The 23507-nt window shown below is 41.9% G+C and overlaps 1 protein-coding gene across 1 annotated transcript in view; it reads right to left on the bottom strand.

Annotated features, from left to right (window-relative positions):
* Positions 1 to 739: 739 nt before the first annotated feature.
* The window catches only part of tmprss13b (transmembrane serine protease 13b), a 33935-nt gene continuing 11167 nt past the window's right edge, over positions 740 to 23507 (bottom strand). The window contains exons 3-14 of the mRNA XM_038987375.1: positions 14587 to 14755; positions 14260 to 14370; positions 13864 to 13989; positions 10020 to 10146; positions 9776 to 9871; positions 4371 to 4414; positions 4038 to 4197; positions 3591 to 3769; positions 3406 to 3504; positions 1995 to 2137; positions 1672 to 1827; positions 740 to 766 (exon numbers count right to left, since the gene is read on the bottom strand). Of these exons, the coding sequence (XP_038843303.1) occupies positions 740 to 766; positions 1672 to 1827; positions 1995 to 2137; positions 3406 to 3504; positions 3591 to 3769; positions 4038 to 4197; positions 4371 to 4414; positions 9776 to 9871; positions 10020 to 10146; positions 13864 to 13989; positions 14260 to 14370; positions 14587 to 14755 (1437 nt within the window). The remainder of the gene's footprint in view (positions 767 to 1671; positions 1828 to 1994; positions 2138 to 3405; positions 3505 to 3590; positions 3770 to 4037; positions 4198 to 4370; positions 4415 to 9775; positions 9872 to 10019; positions 10147 to 13863; positions 13990 to 14259; positions 14371 to 14586; positions 14756 to 23507) is intronic.

Here is a 23507-nt window from a genome sequence, read left to right as displayed (position 1 = left end):
GGTTTAGAAGAGGTTGCAGTGTGGTATTACCTGAGACAGGTTATTAGGTTTAGAAGAGGTTGCAGTGTGGTATAACCTGAGACAGGTTATTATGTTTAGAAGAGGTTGCAGTGTGGTATAACCTGAGACAGGTTATTAGGTTTAGAAGAGGTTGCAGTGTGGTATAACCTGAGACAGGTTATTAGGTTTAGAAGAGGTTGCAGTGTGGTATAACCTGAGACAGGTTATTAGGTTTAGAAGAGGTTGCAGTGTGGTATAACCTGAGACAGGTTATTAGGTTTAGAAGAGGTTGCAGTGTGGTATTACCTGAGACAGGTTATTAGGTTTAGAAGAGGTTGCAGTGTGGTATAACCTGAGACAGGTTATTAGGATTAGAAGAGGTTGCAGTGTGGTATTACCTGAGACAGGTTATTAGGTTTAGAAGAGGTTGCAGTGTGGTATTACCTGAGACAGGTTATTAGGTTTAGAAGAGGTTGCAGTGTGGTATAACCTGAGACAGGTTATTAGGTTTAGAAGAGGTTGCAGTGTGGTATAACCTGAGACAGGTTATTAGGTTTAGAAGAGGTTGCAGTGTGGTATAACTTGAGACAGGTTATTAGGATTAGAAGAGGATGCAGTGTGGTATAACCTGAGACAGGTTATTAGGTTTAGAAGAGGATGCAGTGTGGTATAACCTGAGACAGGTTATTAGGTTTAGAAGAGGTTGCAGTGTGGTATAACCTGAGACAGGTTATTAGGTTTAGAAGAGGTTGCAGTGTGGTATAACCTGAGACAGGTTATTAGGTTTATAAGAGGTTGCAGTGTGGTATTACCTGAGACAGGTTATTAGGTTTAGAAGAGGTTGCAGTGTGGTATAACCTGAGACAGGTTATTAGGTTTAGAAGAGGTTGCAGTGTGGTATTACCTGAGACAGGTTATTAGGTTTAGAAGAGGTTGCAGTGTGGTATAACCTGAGACAGGTTATTAGGTTTAGAAGAGGTTGCAGTGTGGTATAACCTGAGACAGGTTATTATGTTTAGAAGAGGTTGCAGTGTGGTATAACCTGAGACAGGTTATTATGTTTAGAAGAGGATGCAGTGTGGTATAACCTGAGACAGGTTATTAGGTTTAGAAGAGGTTGCAGTGTGAGTGAAATATATTCCTCAGAGTATTGCACAAATATGCTCAACACTGTTTCAGGAAAGCAATGATCAAACACATGCAAAAATGGATCCTAGTCTACATGATCAACATTATAAGACACATAGAAGATCACATAGAAAAATATTTATTGTTAAGCTGCTGACGACAATGAATAAATACAAAAACACAAAACATATATAGGCTTAAAGGCACGTAACGTGAAGAGCCTTCCATTCCCACACCAGTCTCAATCTCATTGTCAGGTCCAAAATACATGCTGAGCGTCCTTGGAAGACAGCAGCTGTGGTTACATCACGGTCTTGCTTGCTGGGAGGTGGAGAGTGAATGAACATGTTCAGGATCGCCATAATAATAACGCCATCCTATTTCAACCTTGATTCTGACATTTAAAGATGAAGATGGATATGAGTGCCCTCTGAAGCAGTACATGTGAAAATTAACTTAATTATTGATTGAATCCCACCCCGGTGCTGAGGTTTTCTGCCTGAGCATTCTCTTCCCAGTGGTCCTGAGAGCTCCTTTCCTTACCTGCATCTTACTGTAGACCCAGGGCAGCAGGCGGCTGACACGACTATAGACCCCCGGTCTGTCTCTCTTGCCACAGCTATCCCCCCAGCTGGTCACCCCCGCCAGGTACCAGAGCTGGTCTGAGTCTTTACACACCAGGGGACCACCACTGTCCCCCTAGAGGAGGGAAGGAGTGGTAGGGGGAGGGGGAGAAGAAGAGGGAGAGAAGAAACAGCAGAGAAGGGAAGGAGGGAAGAGAGAGACACAGGGTAAGATTTGTGGACTTCATGTAAGAAACTATGTGGAAGTAGCTACTGCCTGATTGGTCTTAGTGTCCCACTCACCTGGCAGGAGTCCTTGCCTCCCTTCATGTCTCCAGCACAGAACATGTTCTGAGAGACCTTACCATTGTACACTGTGTTACTGTTACACACGCTGGAGTCAATGATGTCCACAGTCACCCCCATAAGATTCGTGGAGCCACGAGCTAAACACCAAACAAACGACATGCAACAATTTAGAATATCACACCAGATTGCATCATGTTTTCTATCATATTTCTCTTTCCCCCTGCTTGTTCATCCCAATGCCAATCAGCAGAGGTGTGGACTCGAGTCACAAATATGATGACTTGCAACTCGACTTTGACACCAATGACTCGTGACTTAAATTGGACTTGAGCCTTATGACTCGACCTGACTTGATACCCTCCCCAAGCCCAAATGTTAAAAATGATGATATTAAAAAAGTGTGCAGCGCATCAACTCTTCATTTAACGGATTACAGTTTGAATCGGACAGCAGCCAATCAAATTGTGCCAGCTGAGAAAAAGTTGTGCGGCAGTGCAGAGGAACGTCGGCGGGTGAATTCAGATGGAGCCCTTGGAAAGATGATACCTATAATTATTATTTTCGGATATAAAGAAGATGCTGTATCAACAAAAAACGGATTGCAACTTGCAAAACATGCGGGATGAAAATTACAGACGGAGGCGCAACAATTTCCAACTTTGTTCGACATTTGAAGCCGTACAAAGAACGGTAAGTCGTGGCTAATATAGCCGACAGCTATATATTTTATTACTTTACTGGTGTATCATGTAGGCTAACGTAACGTTAAATCAATGAGCCTCCACACAGTCAGTCAGTGCTGGAACGTGATCATTGCACCCAAGATTGAACTACAACTGGCTAGGCAGTTGGTAGCCTAAATCCTGCCTGATGTTACTGCTGTTCCTAAAGAAAGAAAGAAATAAAGAAAGAAAGAAAGAAAGAAAGGAGAGAGAGAGAGAGTGTGTGTGTGTGTAAGGTTGGGCGATTGTGTACAAGCCTACATCGCCAGATTGCGATCCTCGATAGTCGATCAATATTGGGGGGGTCTTTCTCATGGCTACCCATGTATTTCCATGGACATTATAAAGTTTATGTGGAAAGTAATGAATATATAGATATTTTTAAAAGCATTCATGATTTGTGTAAATGTAAAATACTAACTATTACTCTTGTTAAAAATATGAAATGGTATTACATTTGGTGAAGAGCACATTATGACTTGTTTAGGACTCAAAACTCAAAGTTTAGGACTTGAGACTTGACTTGATACTTGACGGTCTTGACTTGAGACTTGACTTGGGACTTGAGTGCTAAGACTTGAGACTTACTTATGAAGAAGCGGGGGCAGGTGAGATTGTAAAACAATGACTTGGTCCCACATCTGCCAATCAGCCCCCGAACTGTCATACCATGTGTCACTCACCTGCCCCCGCTTCTGTTGTCCCAAATCCAGAGGTCCAACATTTTGTTCCAGGAGAGAAGATCTTGTCATAGGCAGGCAGACACACAGGCTGGATGTTGTCTGAAATAACAAACATAGACATGTTATGATGCTAATAGTGGTATAAATAATCATATAATATATTGTTATGTTAAAGGTGAACTCACTGGAGTAGTCTACACGCTGTGTGAGTTTGAGAAGGGTGATGTCATAGTTGTTGGTTTTGTCATCATAGCTCTCATGGACAATGATCTTCTCCACCATATAAGGGCGAGGCAGCACCATCTGAGAAACCATGCCCACATACACATGCCAGTTATTGGGCACCAGGTACGATGAGACCTTCCTAGAGAGAGTAGAGTTGTTAGGTCACTGTCTTCACTGATCACTGTTCAGCCTAAGCACTGTGCAGTTTTAGCTAGCTCCCTTCAGTTAGCTTTATTCAGTTCCAGCTCTGTTCTGTCCTTGTTATATCCCAGTTCTTTTTGTCTTAGCATTATTAGGTTTCAAGAGTTTTCTATATGTTCTGTTTCCTATTGTCATTACTGTTCTGCTTTACATTGTTTCAGTACAGTTCCTTGTCCGTTGTCTGCGGTGTTGTCTGTTGTACTGACCTGGGGAAGCAGTGGGCTGCTGTCACCACAAAGTCAGGAGCGATCAGCGTGCCTCCGCAGGTGTGAGAGTCCTGAAAGTGGAGGCTGACCTGCCAAGGCCAATCGCCCAGATTCGCTGCTGATCCCCCTATGATTCTGGACAACTTCTGCCTGCCACAGTCTACCATGGGGACAGAGAGAGGGAGTAAGTCGGTCCGTAGTGCTAATACAGTATGGGGATTTGTATTTGGTCCTCTGTTCATCAGGAGAGCTAGATTCATATCTTTATCGAGCTTGAAAGACTAATGGTTGCCTTTGTGCATTAACTGCGAGAATGTAAAGATCGTTACTCACTGATACACTGCAGGGAGACAGTGTCATTGTTAGGGCAGGATGAGCTACAGAACACAGAAAGAAAGTCACAGTAAATCAGGTCACCAATGAGGTCACATGTTTTCTTTGTCTTCCCCACTTACTCCATCTAATGGTCAAACACTTGGCTCTGTTTGATACTTTTGGTATCTTATCATAACATACAGTATATGAAAAGTGACATGGTGAATGATGACCAGGTGGTGTCTGAGAAAGTCCCGGAAGAATGCCAAGGACTCCAACGACCCCAGCCACGGACTGCTCTCTCCACGTTACCACCTGCATCTTAAGAGGCTATTGCACTGACTCTTCACACCTGCACCTTAAGAAACTATTTACACAGACTCCCCAGCAAGCACCTTTTAGTTACTTGGAAGTTGTGGGAACGTACGTTTTTGGTTTCCCATTGGCTCTGGGAATTATGCCATAGGTTCCTTAACCGAAATGATAGGTTATTTGAAGGTAATTAAATAACGTTCTGATAACATACAAACCCAGTCAAAAGTTTGACACACCTACTCATTCAAGGGTTTTTCTTTATTTTTACTATCTTCTACATTGTAGAAAAATAGTGGGGACTCCTGAGTGGCACAGTGGTCTAAGGCACTGCACCACTAGAGATCCTGGTTCGAGTCCAGGCTCTGTCGTAGCCGGCCATGACCGGGAGACCCATGGGGTGGCGCACAATTGGCCCAGCGTCGTGCAGGATGCTCTTGTCCCATTGCTCTCTAGTGACTCCTGTAGCAGGCCGGGCGCAATGCATGCTGACACGGTCGCCAGGTGTACGGTGTTTCCTCCGACACATTGGTGCGGCTGGCTTCCGGGTTAAGCAGGCATTGTGTCAAGAAGTAGTGCGGCTTGGCTGGGTTGTGTTTTGGATAAATCACTCACAGTGGCTCTCGACCTTCGCCTTTCCTGAGTCCGTACGGGAGTTGCATCGATGAGACAAGACTGTAACTACCAATTGGATACCATGAAAAAGGGGTAAAAGTAAAAAAGAATAATTAAAACTATGAAATAACACATGGAATCATGTACTAACCAAAAAAGTGTTAAACAAATCAAAATATACTTTATATTTGAGATTCTTCAAAGTAGCCACCCTTTGCCTTGATGACTGCTTTGCACACTCTTGGCATTCTCTCAACCAGCTTCATGAGGTTGTCACCTCGAATGCATTTCAATTAACAGGTGTGCCTTGTTAAAAGTTCATTTGTGGAATTTCTTTCCTCCCTAATGCGTTTGAGCCAATCAGTTGTGTTAGGGTGGGGCGGCAGGGTAGCCTAGTGGTTAGAGCGTTGGACTAGTAATCGAAAGGTTGCAAGTTCAAATCCCCGAGCTGACAAGGTACAAATCTGTCGTTCTGCCCCTGAACAGGCAGTTAACCCACTGTTCCTAGGCCGTCATTGAAAATAAGAATTTGTTCTTAACTGACTTGCCTAGTTAAATAAAGGTAAAATAAAAGGGGTGGTATACAGAAGATAGCCCTATTTGGTAAAAGACCAAGTCCATATTATGGCAAGAACACCTCAAATAAGCAAAGAAAAACGACAGTGCATCATTACTTTAAGAAATGAAGGTCAGTCAAGACATGGTCAGAACTTTGAAAGTTTCTTCAAGTGCAGTCGCAAAAACCATCATCCTGCAGAGGATAAGTTCATTAGAGTTATCAGCCTCAGAAATTGCAGCCCAAATAAATGCTTCACAGAGTTCAAGTAACAGACACATCTCTGTTACTTGAACTCACATCAATTGTTCAGAGGAGACTGGGTGAATCAGACCTTCAAGGTCGAACTGCTGCAAAGAAACCACTAAAAAATGAAACACGAGCAATGGACATTAGAACGATGGAAATCTGTGTCTTTGTGAGACGCAGAGTAGGTTAACAGATGATCTCCGCATGTGTGGTTCCCACCATGAAGCATGGAGGAGGAGGTGTGATGGTGCTTTGCTGATGACACTGTCAGTGATTTATTTAGAATTCAAGGCACACTTAACAAGCATGGCTAACACTATTCTGCAGCGAAACGCCATCCCATCTGGTTTGCGCTTAGTGGGACTATCATTTTTGTTTTTCAACAGGACAATGATCCAACACATCTCCAGCCTGTGTTGACCAAGAAGGAGAGTAATGGAGTGCTGCATCAGATGACCTGACCTCCACAATCACCTGACCTCAACCCAAATGAGATGGTTTGGGATGAGTTGGACCGCAGAGTGAAGGAAAAGCAGCCAACAAGTGCTCAGCATATGTGGGAACTCCTTCAAGACTGTTGGAAAAGCATTCCAGGTGAAGATGGTTGAGAGAATGCCAAGAGTGTGCAAAGCTGTCATCAAGGCAAATGGTGGCTACTTTGAAGAATCTAAAATCTATTTTGATTTGTTTAACACTTTTTTGGTTACTACATGATTCCATGTGCTATATGTCATAGTTGTGATGTTGTCACTATTATTCTACAACATAGAATGGTGTTAAAATGCAATTTTTTTAACACATACAAAACTGTTAATTTTAGTTTATTCAAACAGACCCAATTTTTAAGGAAACTAGCTCATTAAGATTAGGTGTGGACAATTAGTGGGCACGGCCAACACACCTGAACACACTTAACAAGATAGAGAATAAAAATATTTTGTTGACGCTAAGAAAGGAATGCATTTTTTTAAATAACATTCTTAGAACGTTTTTTGAACAATACTAATGTTTTCTTGTGTTATTTATGGAAATTTGTCTTAATGTTCTGAGACATGACTTCAAATAGAACCATGAGGAAACCTGTAGGAAACATTATGCTGAAGTTCTGAAATTCCGTATGGTTCTCAGACGTGGGAATTTCAGTGCTAGCTAGGTACTCACTAAGAATCACTAAGAAACATATGGTTCTCAGAACGTTATGTGCTAGCTGGGTCTCTACTAGAGGTCAACCGATTAATCGGAATGGCCGATTAATCGGAATGGCCGATTAATTAGGGCCGATTTCAAGTTTTCATAACAATCGGAAATCGATATTTTTGGACACCAATTTGGACGTTTTTTTTTTTTTTTTTTACACCTTTATTTAACTAGGCAAGTCAGTTAAGAACACATTCTTATTTTCAATGACGGCCTAGGAACGGTGGGTTAACTGCCTTGTTCAGGGGCAGAACGACAGATTTTTACCTTGTCAGCTCGGGGACTCAATCTTGCAACCTTACAGTTAACTAGTCCAACGCTCTAACCACCTGCCTCTCATTGCACTGCACGAGGAGCCTGCCTGTTACGCGGATGCAGTAAGAAGCCAAGGTAAGTTGCTAGCAGCATTAAACTTATCTTATAAAAATCAATCAATCCTAATCACTAGTTAACTACACATGGTTGATGATATAACTCGTTTATCTAGCTTGTCCTGCGTTGCATATAATCGATGCGGTGCGCCATCGCGTAAAAAGGACTGTCGTTGCTCCAACGTGTACCTAACCATAAACATCAATCAATACACAGAAGTATATATTTTTAAACCTGCACATTTAGCTAAAAGAAATCCAGGTTAGCAGGCAATATTAACCAGGTGAAATTGTGTCACTTCTCTTGCGTTCATTGCACGCAGAGTCAGGGTATATGCGATAATAATAAACGTTTTGTTTTCGAAATGATAGTTTCCGGATTTGACCATATTAATGACCAAAGGCTCGTATTTCTGTGTTATTATGTTATAATTAAGTCTATGATTTGATATTTGATAGAGCAGTCTGACTGAGCGATGGTAGGCAGCAGCAGGCTCTTAAGCATTCATTCAAACAGCACTTTCGTGCGTTTTGCCAGCAGCTCTTCACTGTGCTTCAAGCATTGCGCTATTTATGACTTCAAGCCTATCAACTCCTGAGATTAGGCTGGTGTAACCGATGTGAAATGGCTAGCTAGTTAGCGGGTGCGCGCTAATAGCGTTTCAAACGTCACTCGCTCTGAGACTTGGAGTAGTTGTTCCCCTTGCTCTGCATGGGTAACGCTGCTTCGAGTGTGGCTGTTGTCTATGTGTTCCTCGTTCGAGCCCAGCTAGGAGCGAGGCGAGGGACGGAAGCTATACTGTTACACTGGCAATACTAAAGTGCCTATAAGAACATCCAATAGTCAAAGGTATATGGTATACAAATGGCATAGAGAGAAATAGTCCTATAAATACTATATTAACTACAACCTAAAACCTCTTACCTTGGAATATTGAAGTCTCAATAAGGAACCACCCGTTAGCTTTTTTACATGGCACATATTGCACTTTTACTTTCTTCTCCAACACTTTGTTTTTGCATTATTTAAACCAAATTGAACATGTTTCATTATTTATTTGAGGCTAAATGGATTTTTATTCATGTATTATATTAAGTTAAAATAAGTGTTCATTCAGTATTGTTGTAATTGTCATTATTTCAACAAAAACAATAAAATAAATCGGCCGATTAATCGGTATCGGCTTTTTTTGGTCCTCCAATAATCGGTATTGGTATCTGAGTTAAAATCATAATCGGTCGACCTCTAGTCTCTACTCACCCACTCACACCTAATGCTATTCATTTTAAGATGCTCAACCATGTCACAATTCACTTTAGCACATTTCATAGTTTATATTGTATATATTTACAACATCTCCATTTTTTGTACTACTTTTTTATTACTTATTTGTGAATATTTTTTGTGTGCTGCACTGTTGAGAGCTGGCAAGTAAATATTTCACTGTACCCTTTACACTCTGTATCCTGAGCACGTGACCAATAAACATTGATTTGATGGCCCAAGAAGAGGCTTACTTAGTATGTGATATAATATACACTGAGTATAACAAAATTAGGAATACCTTCCTAATATCGAGTTGCATCCCCTTTTGCTCTCAGAACAGCTACAATTTGTTGGGGCATGGACTCTACAAGGTGTCGAAAGCATTCCAGAGGGATGCTGGGCCATGTTGACTCAAATGCTTCCAACAGTAGTGTCAAGTTGGCTGGATGTCCTTTGGGTGGTGGACCATTCTTGATACACACAGGAAACTGTTGAGCATGAAAAAATATGCAGTTCTTGACACAAACCAGACCGCCTGGCACCTAATATCATACCCCGTTCAAAGGCACTTAAATCTTTTGCCTTGCCCATTCACACTCTAAATGGTATACGTACACAATCCATGTCTCAATTATCTTATGGCATAAAAATCCTTCTTTCACCTGTCTCCTCCCCTTCATCTACACTGATTGAAGTAGATTTAGAAGGTGACATCAATAAGCTTTCACCTGGATTTACCTATGTCATGGAAAGAGCAGGTGTTCTTAATGTTTAAGCCTGTTCTTGGGCAATAATTTATATGGCACTTTGCATAATATGCAAAGAGATGTTGACGAGTGTATCCAGAAGTACTTACTGTACTGACACCTTATCCTGGATGGTGTTGGAGGTCTTCCCTGTCACAGTGAGAGTGGTAGAGGACTCATCTTTCACACTGCTAGTGATATGACTCCTAAATAAATAGATGTAGAGAGAAGTTTATGTACACGTCCCGACATCACAACCTAACACACTAAACCCATTGATAGGTATGGTTGAACAGGTTTGCACAGTTCAGCCTTTCGACCACAAGAGGGCAGCAAAAGAGGGGAAGCTCTTACACTCTGAAGCCTAGTTGAGCGCAGGTCTGGTCAGCCAGGCCCTTGTTCCAGCCACTGTAACACACAGGGAGGAAATTACCAGCGCTGCTTGTCTTCACCTCTAGACCCCCATTCGACCTGAACCTTACTGGATGATACACAGATACATCACTCAATTAGAACATCACTCAACTAGAACATCACTCAACTAGAACATCACTCAATAAGAACATCACTCAACTAGAACATCACTCAATTAGAACATCACTGAATCACACAAATACATGACTCAGCAGTTAGAACCTCACAGGATCACACAGATACATCACCCATTACAAATCCATTGCACATCTAGAAAGGTTCCCACTGGACACAAACTGGTTGAATTAATGTTGATAAAACGTAATTTGTCAACGCATTGTGACGTGGAATCCACGTGGAAAATACATATACATTTTGTTTTTTATCATCAACGTAAACTTGTTTTAAGGGGAAATTTCAACCCCTGGATTATGTCATCATTGTAACCATTTGTCAAAATAGACAAACCTTGAATTTGTACATTTGAAACAACATCAGTTCTTCGATATACTTTGCCTTCAGAAAGTATTCACACCCCTTGACTTTTTCCATATTTTGTGTTACAGCCTGAATTTAAAATGGATTAAATTGAGATGTTGTGTCACTGGCCTAAACACAATATCCCATAATGTCAACGTGGAATTATATTTTTAGAATTTTTCTGAAATTAAACATTCAAAGCTGAAATGTCTTGAGTCATTAAGTATTCAACCCCTTTGTTATGGCAAGCCTAAATATGTTTATGAGTAAAAATGTGCTTAACAAGTCACATAATAGTTGCATGTACTCACTCATTGTGCAATACCTCATCTCTGTACCCCACACATACAATTATCTATAATGCGCCTCAGTCGAGCAGTGAATTCCAAACATAGATTCAAGCACAAGGACCAGGGAGGTTTTCTAATGCCTCGCAAAGAAGGGCACCTATTAGTATTTGTGTAAAACAAAAATATTTTGAATATCCCAATGAGCATGGTGAAGGTATCAATTACACGTTGGATGGTGTATCAGTACACAGTCACTACAAGATACAGGCATCCTTCCTAACTCAGTTGCCGGAGGGGAAGGAAACCGCTCAGGGATTTCACCATGATGCCAATGGTGACTTTAAAACAGTTACAGAGTTTAATGGCTGTGATAGGAGAAAACTGAGGATGGATCAACAACATTGTAGTTACTCCACAATACTTACTTAATCGACAGAGGGAAAAGACAGAAACCTGTACACCATAAAAATATTCCAAAACATGCATCCTGTTTGCAATAAGGCACTAAAGTAAAACTGCAAACAATGTGGCAAAGAAATGTACTTTATGTCCTGAATACAAAGCGTTATGTTTGGGGCAAATCCAACACAACCCATCACTGAGTACCGCTCTTCATATTTTCAAGCAATGTGGTGGCTGCATCATGTTATGGGTATGCTTGTCATCGGCAAGGACCAAAAATAAATGGAATGGAGCTAAGCACAGGCAAAATCCTAGAGGTAAACCTGTTTCAGTCTGCTTTCCAACAGACACTGGGAGACAAATTCACCTATCAGCAGGACAATGACCTTAAACATAAGGCCAAATATACACTGGAGTTGCTTACCAAGACGACATTGAATGTTCCTGAGGTGCCTAGTTACAAATTTGACTTAATTTGGCTTGAAAATCTATGGCAAGACTTGAAAATGGCTGTCTAGCAATGATCAACAACCAACTTGACAGAGCTTGAAGAATTGAAAAAATAATAATATGCAAACTGTTAACGCTGCCAAAGGTGATTCTAACGTATCGAGCGGGGGTGTAAAATACTTAAGTAAATTAGATATTTCTGTATTTCATCATACAAATATATTTCCAAAACTTATTAAAAACATGTTTTTACTTTATCAATATGGGGTATTGTGTGTAGATGGGTGAGAACAAAATCTATTTAATCCATTTTAGAACAACAAAATGTGGAATAAGTCAAGGGATAGGAATACTATCTGAAGGCACTGATATACTGTATATCAGTGCCTTCGGAGGCTGGGCAGCACCTCCTCCTGGAAAGTTCACATTCAGATATTCCGTTGGTCTCCCATCCAAGGTTTTAACCAAGCCCTGATAAGCTTGGATATTTGGCACTGACTACTACATGTACCAATGTGCGATCATGAGAAGGATTTTTGAGAGACCTCTTAATAACTAAATATATTAAAGTCATTCCAAAGAGTAGATTTAACAGTGCAAATGAAAAGTAACCATACTTTATAAGTCAAATATCATCAATGATACTATTTAGGCCTATATAGCATTTGCAAAGTCATCAACGGCTATTGTTTCAATTCAACCCAGGGTTCAACTACAAATAGACAACACATATAGGCCTAGGGCGTACAACCTTTGGTTGATTTCAACTTTAATCTCCACGTTAATCATTAATATGTTGTATTCACATCTCCAGCTCAACCAAAAATCCAAGTTAAAGAATAGCTCAAAATCAAATCAAATTTTTTTTACGTGCATTTAAAGTTTGATTAGACTATATTTAGTCCTATTCTTTAACTTGGATTTTTGGTTGAGATGGCGACGTGAATCCAACCTATCAAATATACATTTATAGACAAACTGGACATTAAATTTTGTTTGGCTGTCAACGCAACCAAATATCAACATTTGAAGGAGATGTAGTTTCTGCTTGGAAAGTTCCATCTGTGCCACTGACTTAGTCTGGATTTAATTCCAGTTGGTCTACAAATTAATAATTGACATGTTGGATTCACGTCTCAATCTCAACCAAAAATCTAAGTTAAAGAATAGTACTAAATCAAACTTTAAATGCACTTTAAAGGAAGCTTGATTTGATTTAGATTCTTGGTTGAGATGGAGACATAATTCGAACATATAAATTATTCATTTCTAGACAAACTGGAATTTGTTGACAACCAAACACAATTCAATATCACTTTTGCAATACAGTAAATAGCCTATTAACTTGTCAACAAGTTAACAAATTATATGTTTTAAAGTAAAGAATGGGATTAAGCCAGTGGTTCAGATGAAACTATCCAAGCATTAGATATCCATTAAATGTTGATATTTGGTTGCGTTGTCAACCAAACACAATTTAATTTAAGACTATAAAGTTAAGTTTAAAGTTAATCTTACTATCTTACAAATTAATGTAACAGCATTTATTCAGCCTTAAAATGAACAAAACATCTTTGGACACATTTTGAGGTTAGCCTACAGTAGCTATAAATGTATTTTTATGTGATAATAGAAAGCGTGCATGGTTCAAGCTAACATGCAAATGTTGCAGCTCTATGGAGATCTTCACAATTGCTGTAATAATCTATGCAGAATCTTGAACAGCATTGATCAACTACAACCCAGGTCATTTGGTTGTGCTATTAGATGAAGTACAATGATACACATTAATCTGTTGTAATGAATACAACATATCTGACATGGCATTCCCATTTGAACTTTGTTGTGCTTTTAAATTGTTGAAAGTGCAGTGATATAACATTTAGTTGACAACTTAACCAGAAGTCTGACTAAACCAAACTTTTCCATTGGAATATGGTTGTGCTTTTAGATGGTTGAAAGCATAGCCATATAACATTGCGAATTCAACAAACTTCTGCCTGTCTTTTTGAATGGGTGAATAAAGGTTGAAATCTCATCGATCAACGCCTCAACCAAATATGATCCACATTTCCACATAGAAGTGACGTGGTGTGCCCAGTGTTTTGCTTCTATTTTTGTTACTGACAACAAAAACTAGGTGTGGCGACAAGGGTACTGACCACAATTGGTCTCATCACTGCCCAGTTCGCAGTCCCGTCGGCCGTCACACTCCACGGTTTTGGAGGGGCAACTGTCTTTCTCCATCTCACTCAGGGAGCCAGACACCAGGGATGGGCCATAACGCACTGGACAGAGGTCATAGGTCAAAGAGAACTAGTAAAGGATATGCAGAGCCGTGGAAGCCCCCATGGTAATGCTTAATACATACCAACACAATATCATATATATTGCATTCACACGATACCCTAAATATGGAATTTATAATTGTCATAAATGTACACATATTTAATTGTTACATTATGTCCATGTTAGATTATGTTCTATTGTATTACATTATGTCCATATAGTTTAATGTTGTACTGTATGAGTTCTCTGTAAGTTATTGGTTGGGTTACCTCCCAGCCAGATAGCGATAGCGAGGAGGACCAGCAGTAGGGTGGTTCCTCCTGATCCTCCGTAACAGCAGGAACTGTTCCCACATGATAAGCCCTTTTTACGACGTTGGGCTGCAAGAGGAGACCAGGGACATTTTTCAGTTTACAGTTTGATAAAGTTGGGAGGCAAAAAAGCTTAGGATTAAGAAAGAGAAACGTTTCGGGTATAGAAAGAGAGATTTGCATTACAGAGACAGAGTGATGGCGCCCTCTCATAGAAATAGTTAGGGGCAGGAATGTACTGTATATCAAGGATTGAAGAAGTAGAAGGGAATACCAGGAACTTACGGGCGCCCTGGGAAACATGGACGACATTTACATGTGCCATAGGCTGGGGGATGTAGTAAGGCTGAGAAGGGGGGTCAGACATCCCTCTGGCCCCCACCACCTCTCCATACTCAGGAGGGGGCTGGGTGGGCACTGCTACTGAGTAGTATGGGGGTGGGCAGTCACTGTTCTGAGGGGAGAAGGAAGAGGAGAGTCAGGTGGGTTCTCATTGGCATTAGTAGGCTATGTACCTGATCAACTTCTAAACACAGGCAGGCATATAATATGTATATCTGAAGCTTAGCTCTAGCCTGAATCCTACACCACCTTAACACATACAGACAACTGATCAAACCTATAAAAACAGGACATATTGTACAGTGGACAAAAAAAAGGAGCATCCATTACAGAACCATACTAGACTGGATGGTCCTGTGGACCACCAGTGTCTCCTCAGTGAGGTTCCTTTGTGTGTTTTTTTGTTGCTATTCACATGCCTGATGGACACTTAGGCAATCACAAACAGACAGTTATGCACCATGACCCAACGTGTGATTCTAGATCTGGACACATCAACAGCTAAACACCAGGAAGGAAAACAGGTTCCCCAAGGATGCACTTGTTCTTATCTCTAAAAATAACTGAATGTTTCTTAGAATTGTTACTATGACACCAGTTTCATTGTATCACTAATAGTTCCAATTTCTCAAATTACTAGATGTCTTATAAATCAATCTGCTATTAATAGAAAGTGTCATTTTATAGTTTCAGTTCTAATTAACCATTGTTTGAAGCCAGTAACCAGAAATGTTTACCTAATATCGTTTCCTCTTCTTGATAAGAAAGAAACCTACTATTTTGTTCCCCATCGGGAGACTGAAAAGACTTGGCATGGGTCCTCAGATCCTCAAAAGGTTGTACAGCTGCACCATCAAGAGCATCCTGACTGGTTGCATCACTGCCTGGTATGGCAACTGCTCGGCCTCCGACCGCAAGGCACTACAGAGGGAAGTGCGTACGGCCCAGTACATCACTGGGGCCAAGCTTCCTGCCATCCAGGATCTCTATACCAAGCCATGTCAGAGAATGGCCCTAAAAATTGTCAAGGACTCCAGCCACCCTAGTCATAGACTGTTCTCCCTGCTACCGCACGGCAAGTGGTACCGGAGCACCAAGTCTAGGTCCAAGAGGCTTTTAAACAGCTTCTACCCCCAAGCCATAAGACTCCTGAACATCTAGTCAAATGGCTACCCAGACTATTTGCTACTCTCTGTTATTATCTATGTATAGTCACTTTAATAACTTTACCTACATGTACATATTACCTCAATTACCTCATCTAACCGGTACCACTACACACATTGACTCTGTACCAGTTCCCCCTGTTTATAGTCTCGCTATTGTTATTTTACTGCTGCTCTTTAACTACTTGTACCTTTTATTTCTTATTCTTATTCATATTTTTTAAACTGCATTGCTGGTTAGGGGCTTGTAAGTAAGCATTTCACTGTAAGGTCTACACCTGTTGTATTCGGGGCATGTGACTAATAAAATGTCATTTGATTTTGATAAAATGTTTATCTGATGTTGCTGATTAAGTTCTGCTTGTTCAAACAGCACAACTGATTAACAAAGACTGTAGGCTACAGGTGTGGTTTATGACAAACATTGATATGGGAGGTGTGTTTATAAGTGCATTACATGATCTTAACAATATTCTAACACACACACCCATCAGTGTCACGTGTTCACGGAAACATGGCTCACTCGGGATACGTTATCAGAGTCGGTACAGCCACCTGGTTTCTTCACGCATTGCGCAGACAGAAACAAACATCTCTTTGGTAAGAAGAAGGGCGGTTGTGTATGCCTTATGATTAACGAGTCGTGGTGTGATCATAACAACAAACAGGAACTCAAGTCCTTTTGTTCACCTGACCTAGAATTCCTTACAATCAAATGCCGACCGCATTATCAACCAAGAGAATTCTCTTCGATTATAACCACAGTCGTGTAGACCCCCCCCCCCCCCCCCCCCCCAAGCAGACACCTCGACGGCCCTGAAAGAACTTCATTGGACTCTATGTAAACTGGAAACCACATATCCTGAGGCTGCATTTATTGTAGCTGGGGAATTTAACAAGGCTAATCTGAAAACAAGGCTCCCTAAATGTTATCAGCATATTGAATGCGCGAGCCGGGCTGTGGAAAATTCTGGATCATTGTTACTCTAACTTCCGCAACGCAAACAAAGCCAGCCCTAGCCCTCCTTTCGGCAAATTTGACCACGACTCCATTTTGTTGATCCCGGCCTATAGACAGAAACTTAAACAGGAAAGCCCGTGCTCAGGTCTGTTCAACACTGGTCCAAACAATCTGATTCCACGCTTCAAGATTGCTTCGATCACGTGGACTGGGATATGTTCCGGATAGCGTCGAACAACAACATTGATGTTTATGCTGATTCGGTGAGTGAGTTTATTAGCAAGTGCATCGGTGATGTTGTACCAACAGCGACTATTAAAACCTTCCCCAACCAGAAACTGTGGATTGAAGGCAGCATTCGCGCAAAACTGAAAGCGAGAACCACTGCTTTTAATCAGGGCAAGGCAACCGGAAACATCGAATACAAATAGTGTAGCTATTCCCTCCGCAAGGCAATCAAACAAGCTAAGCGTCAATATAGTGTCACGCTCGTCGTTAGGTGGAAGAGAGGAGGACCAAGGCGCAGCGTGGTAAATGTTCATGATGATGAATTTTAATGTTGATCCAACAAACAGAACACTGACAAAATACAAAACAATAAACGGCGTGAACAAACGAACGAAAACAGTACCGTATGGCGAACAAACACAGACATGGCAATAATCACCCACAAACAAACAGTGAGAACAGCCTACCTTAATATGGTTCCCAATCAGAGACAACGTAAAACACCTGCCTCTGATTGAGAACCATATCAGGCTAGTTAGACAAGCCTAAACCAATGAAAACACATAACATGGAATATACCCACCCAGCTCACGTCCTGACCAACTAAACAAAGACTAAACAAAGGAAATAAGGTCAGGAACATGACATAGAGATAAAGTAGAGTCACAATTAAACGGCTCAGACACGAGAGGAATGTGGCAGGGTCTACAGTCAATCACAGACTACAAAAGGAAAACCAGCCCCATCGCGGACCCCGGTGTCTTGCTCCCAGACAAACTAAACAACTTCTTCGCTCGCTTTGAGGACAATACAGTGCCACCGACACGGCCCGCTACCAAAACCTGCGGATTCTCCTTCACCGCAGCCAACGTGAGTAAAACATTTAAACGTGTTAACCCTCGCAAGGCTGCCGGCCCAGACGGCATCCCTAGCCGCATCCTCAGAGCATGCGCAGACCAGCTGGCTGGTGTGTTTATGGACATATTCAATCAATCCCTATCCCAGTCTGCTGTCCCCACATGCTTCAAGAGGGCCACCATTGTTCCTGTACCCAAGAAAGTTAAGGTAACTGAGCTAAACGACTATCGCCCCGTAGCACTCACTTCCGTCATCATGACGTGCTTTGAGAGACTAGTCAAGGATCATATCACCTCCTCCCTACCTGACACCCTAGACTCACGCCAATTTGCTTACCACCCCAACAGGTCCACAGACGACGCAATCGCAATCACACTGCACACTGCCCTAACCCATCTGGACAAGAGGAATACCTCTTGTAAGAATGCTGTTCATGTAAGAATGCTGTTCATTGACTACAGCTCAGCATTTAACACCATAGTACCCTCCAAACTCATCATTAAGCTCGAGACCCTGGGTCACGACCCCGCCCTGTGCAACTGGGTCCTGGACTTTGACGGGCCGCCCCCAGGTGGTGAGGGTAGGAAACAACATCTCCATCCCGATGATCCTCAACACTGGGGCCCCACAAGGGTGCGTTCTCAGCCCTCTCCTGTACTCCCTGTTCACCCATGACTGCGTGGCCATGCACGCCTCCAACTCAATCATTGGTAGGCTTGATTACCAACAACGACGAGACGGCCTACAGGGAGGAGGTGAGGGCCCTCGGAGTGTGGTGTCAGGAAAACAACCTCACACTCAGATGATCGTGGACTTCAGGAAACAGCAGAGGGAGCACCCCCCTATCCACATCGACAGGACAGAAGTGGAGAAGGTGGAACGTTTGAAGTTCCTCGGCGTACACATCACGGACAAACTGAAATGGTCCACCCACACAGACAGCGTGGTGAAGAAGGCGCATCAGCACCTCTTCAACCTCAGGAGGCTGAAGAAATTTGGCTTGTCACCAAAAACACTCACAAACTTTTACAGATGCACAATCGAAAGCATCCTGTCGGGCTGTATCACTGCCTGGTATGGCAACTGCTCCACCCACAACCGCAAGGCTCTCCAGAGTGAGTAGTGAGGTCTGCACAACGCATCACCGGTGGAAAACTACCTGCCCTCCAAGACACCTACACCACCCGATGTCACAGGAAGGCCAAAAAGATCATCAAGGACAACAACCACCCGAGCCACTGCCTGTTCACCCCACTATCATCCAGAGGGCATGGTCAGTACAGGTGCATCAAAGCTTGGACCGAGAGACTGAAAAACAGCTTCTATCTCAAGGCCAACAGACTGTTAAACAGCCATCACTAACATTGAGTGGCTGCTGCCAACATATACAGACTCAAATCTCTAGCCACTTTAATAATTAATAATAGGATTTAATAAATGTATCAAGTCACTTTAAACAATGCCACTTTATATGATGTTTACATACCCTACATTACTCATCTCATATGTATATACTGTACTCTATACCATCTACTGCATCTTGCCAATGCCGTTCGGTCATCGCTCATCCATATATTTATATGTACATATTCTTATTCATCCCTTTACACTTGTGTGTATAAGGTAGTTGTTGTGAAATTGTTAGATTACTTGTTAGATATGACTGCATGGTCGGAACTAGAAGCACAAGCATTTCGCTACACTCACATTAACATCTGCTAACCATGTGTATGTGACCAATAAAATTTGATTTGATTTGATTTGCTATGCGTAATGTGGGAAACGCTGAGAAGTGATTGCACCAATACATTGACCCTAGTGAGAGAAAATCTACTCAGTGGACACAAACCAGAACGGCAAATTACTGATCAACGAAACACAATTGAATTTACTAGCAACAATTGAAATACAGGATCCAATTCCATGAAATACAAATGGAAATGCCTCAATCTTCCACTAACCATACATTTAAATAATGTCCACTACCTGACCAAAAGAATTTGGACACCTGCTTGTCGAACATCTTATTCCAAAATCATGGGCATTAATACGGTGTTGGTCCTCACTTTGCTGCTTTAACAGCCTCCACTCACAGGCTTCCACTAGATGTTGGAACATTGCTGGGACTAGCTTCTATTCAGCCACAAGAGCATTAGTGAGGTCAGGCACTGATGTTGGGTGATTAGGCCTGACTCGCAGTCAGTGTTCCATTTCAGCCCAAACAACAACGGTCAGGGCTCTGTGCAGGCTAGTCAAGTTCTTCCACACCGATCTCAACAAACCATTTCTATATGGACCTCGCTTTATGCACGGGGGCATTGTCATGCTGAAATAGGAAAGGGCCTTCCCCAAACTGTTGCCACAAAGTTGGAAACACAGGACCTTCTAGAATGTCATTGTATGCTGTAGAGTTAAGATTTTCCTTCACTGGAACTAAGGCGCCTAGCCTGAACCATGAGAAAAAGCCCCAGACCATTATTCCTCCTCAACCAAACTTCACAGTTGGCACTATGCATTGGGGCAGGTGACATTCTCCTGGCATCTGCCAAACCCAGATTCCTCCGTCAGACTGCCAGATGGTGAAGCGTGATTCATCACTCCAGAGAACGTGTTTCCACTGCTCCAGAGTCCAATTGAGGCAAGCTTTACACCACTCCAGCCGACGCTTGGCATTGCGCATGGAGATCTTAGGCTTGTGAGTGGCTGCTCAGCCATGGAAACCCATTTCATTAAGCTCCCGATGAACAGTTCTTATGCTGACGTTGCTTCCAGAGGCAGTTTAACTCGGTAGTGAGTGTTGCAACCGAGGACAGACGATTTTTACACACTACACGCTTCAGCACTCGGCAGTCCCGTTCTGTGAGCTTGTGTGGCCTACCACTTCGCGGCTGGGCCGTTGTTGTTCCTAGATGTTTCCACTTTACAGTAACAGCACTTGCAGTTGACTGGGTCAGCTCTAGCAGGGCAGACATTTGATGAACTGACTTGGTGGAAAGGTGGCATCCTATGATGGAGCCGCGTTGAAAGTCACTGAGCTCTTCAGTACGGGCCATTCTACTGCCAATGTTTGTCTATGGAGATTGCATGGCTGCGCACTCGATTTTATACACCTGTCACCAATGGTATGGTTGAAATAGCCGAATCCACTAATTTGAAGGGGTGTCCACATACTTTTGGCCATGTAGTGTATCTCAAACATGCAGGGACATCAGGTAAAAACTAAACCGGACAATGTTTTGTTTCAAACCTAAGAGTTTTTCCTACGAAAAACGAAGTTAACGAAGTTAATAGGTCAATGTTGCCAATTGGACATGTCTGAGGAGTTATAGAACAGAGTGTCACGATCGTCATAATAAGCGGACCAAGGCGCAGCGTGAGAGACATACATCTTCCTTTTATTAGACGAAGACGTAACACGAAACACTCTTACAAAACAATAAACGACCGTGAAGCTATAAACGAAAGTGCACACAAGCTACTAACGTTAAACATAGACAATTACCCACGAACACCTAAAGCCTATGGCTGCCTTAAATATGGCTCCCAATCAGAGACAACAATAAACAGCTGTCTCTGATTGAGAACCAAATCAGGCAACCATAGACTTTCCTAAACACCTACACTGAACACAACCCCATACATACTACAAAACCCCCTAAACAATACACACACCCTAAACTAGACAAAAACACACAAACATCCCATGTCACACCCTGACCTAACTAAACTAATAAAGAAAATCAATATAACAAAGGCCAGAGTGTGACACAGAGTAAATCCACCTACCTGGTCTTGTTCCATCTGTGTGTTTGGAAGCCTACAGTCACTGTGGCCCCCTGGGGACTGAGGTGGCCTCACTGGGATCTGGGTCAATTCTATAGGAGAGATTCTATAGCTTGGTAAGTCTCTGTCCGTTCCCTGTGCTTCAGTGTCTCCGCCTGAATCTGAACTCCATTCACACTACAGGCACTGGTATCCAATCCTCTGTCCCTCCCTCCACCTTTTCTCTTCAATGCTGGCCAAACTGGTTCCATCATGGAAAGTAGGTGACATGATTTGTGATACATGCACAGCCAGCAGAAACACGCTAATTAAGCTTTTTTTAATGTTGTTTTCTAAAGAGATAATTTCAATGACTAAAAACAATTACAATATCGTAGGTTATCTATGAAGATTAAACAAAATTCACTGTAAGATAAAAAAAAAATTGTTTTATTTAAAGTTTATTTGGGTAAGAACAAGTACAAATTGACACATTGAACAAATAATCATCCTAAGCACGATAGTGTTTCTAGGCTACTATAGACATACAGTACCTATTGTGGTACATAATATTAATGTGTTCAGAAATACATATGTCTGCCAAACTAAATAGTACAAACTCATTAAACTGAAATACTGCTACCAGAAGAAAGCTTGAAGGGATTCTCAGACTTGAGTATAATGTTGTAATTACATCATTATCAGTACAGAGATCAGACTGACTGAATAGAATAATACATATAGGTTTGGAAATGTTCCAACCTCCATACAGGACACACAACCATTTTTACCTTTACCAATGACGCCACAACTATAAAGCTGTTTTGAGTATCCTCCCCAAATGAAATAAGAAATGTTTGCTATCATGAATCTGAAATAGCTAAAATGGGTGCTGTCAACAATACCCCAGCACAGACAATTCAACGTCCATTCCACGTTGGTTCAATGTAATTTCATTGAAATGAAGTGGAAACAACGTTGATTGAACCAGTATGTGCCCGGTGGGAAAGGTGCTATAGGAGGGTGACTTGTACACACAATGACTGAACTACATTCCTTTTGGTTACATAAACAAAACCAGAAATGTCCCAACTGTGGATGTTTTTGAGAGTAGAACGATTACTATCACTTCTTAATCCAAAACATTAATGCAAATACACCTCTCCTGATGAGAATAACAAACAAACTATGTTTTGCTTTCAGTGGATATATTTTTTTTAATAAATCAAACAAATAACTCCACTTCTGTTTTCCTTATCCTTATGACAACAAAGGAGTGGCATTTTTGCTCAATGGAATTACAAGGCAGGAGCAGATTTTACTGGTGCCTTGCCAGAGACAATTTCTGTGGACAGAAAGAAAGAAGGACGGTATGACTGTGTGTCACGGCCGTCAAAAGGAGGAGACCAAGGCGCAGCGTGGTATGTGTACATTCTTCTTTATTCTAAGAATGAACACTGAACAAAACAACAAAACGAACCGTGAAGCTATACAAATGAGTGCTGAACAGGCAACTACACATAGACAAGAACCCACGAACACCAAAGGGAAAATGGCTACCTAAATATGATCCCCAATCAGAGACAACGATAAACAGCTGCCTCTGATTGGGAACAATATCAGGCCACCATAGACATACAAATCACCTAGACCTACAAAAACCCTAGACAATACAAAAACTAACATACCCACCCTTGTCACACCCTGACCTAACCAAAATATAAAGAAAACAGAGATATCTCAGGTCAGGGCGTGACAGTACCCCCCCCAAAGGTGCGGACTCCCGGCCGCAAACCTGAACCTATAGGGGAGGGTCCGGGTGGGCATCTACCCTCGGTGGCGGCTCCGGTTCTGGACGCAGCCCCCCCCTCTTTACGCTGATCCTTCCG

Source organism: Salvelinus namaycush, unplaced genomic scaffold (genome assembly GCF_016432855.1).
Source record: "Salvelinus namaycush isolate Seneca unplaced genomic scaffold, SaNama_1.0 Scaffold709, whole genome shotgun sequence".
Lineage (NCBI taxonomy): Eukaryota > Metazoa > Chordata > Actinopteri > Salmoniformes > Salmonidae > Salvelinus > Salvelinus namaycush.
The sequence above is the reverse complement of the archived record's forward strand: the minus strand, read 5'-3'. Positions and strand labels throughout refer to the sequence as shown.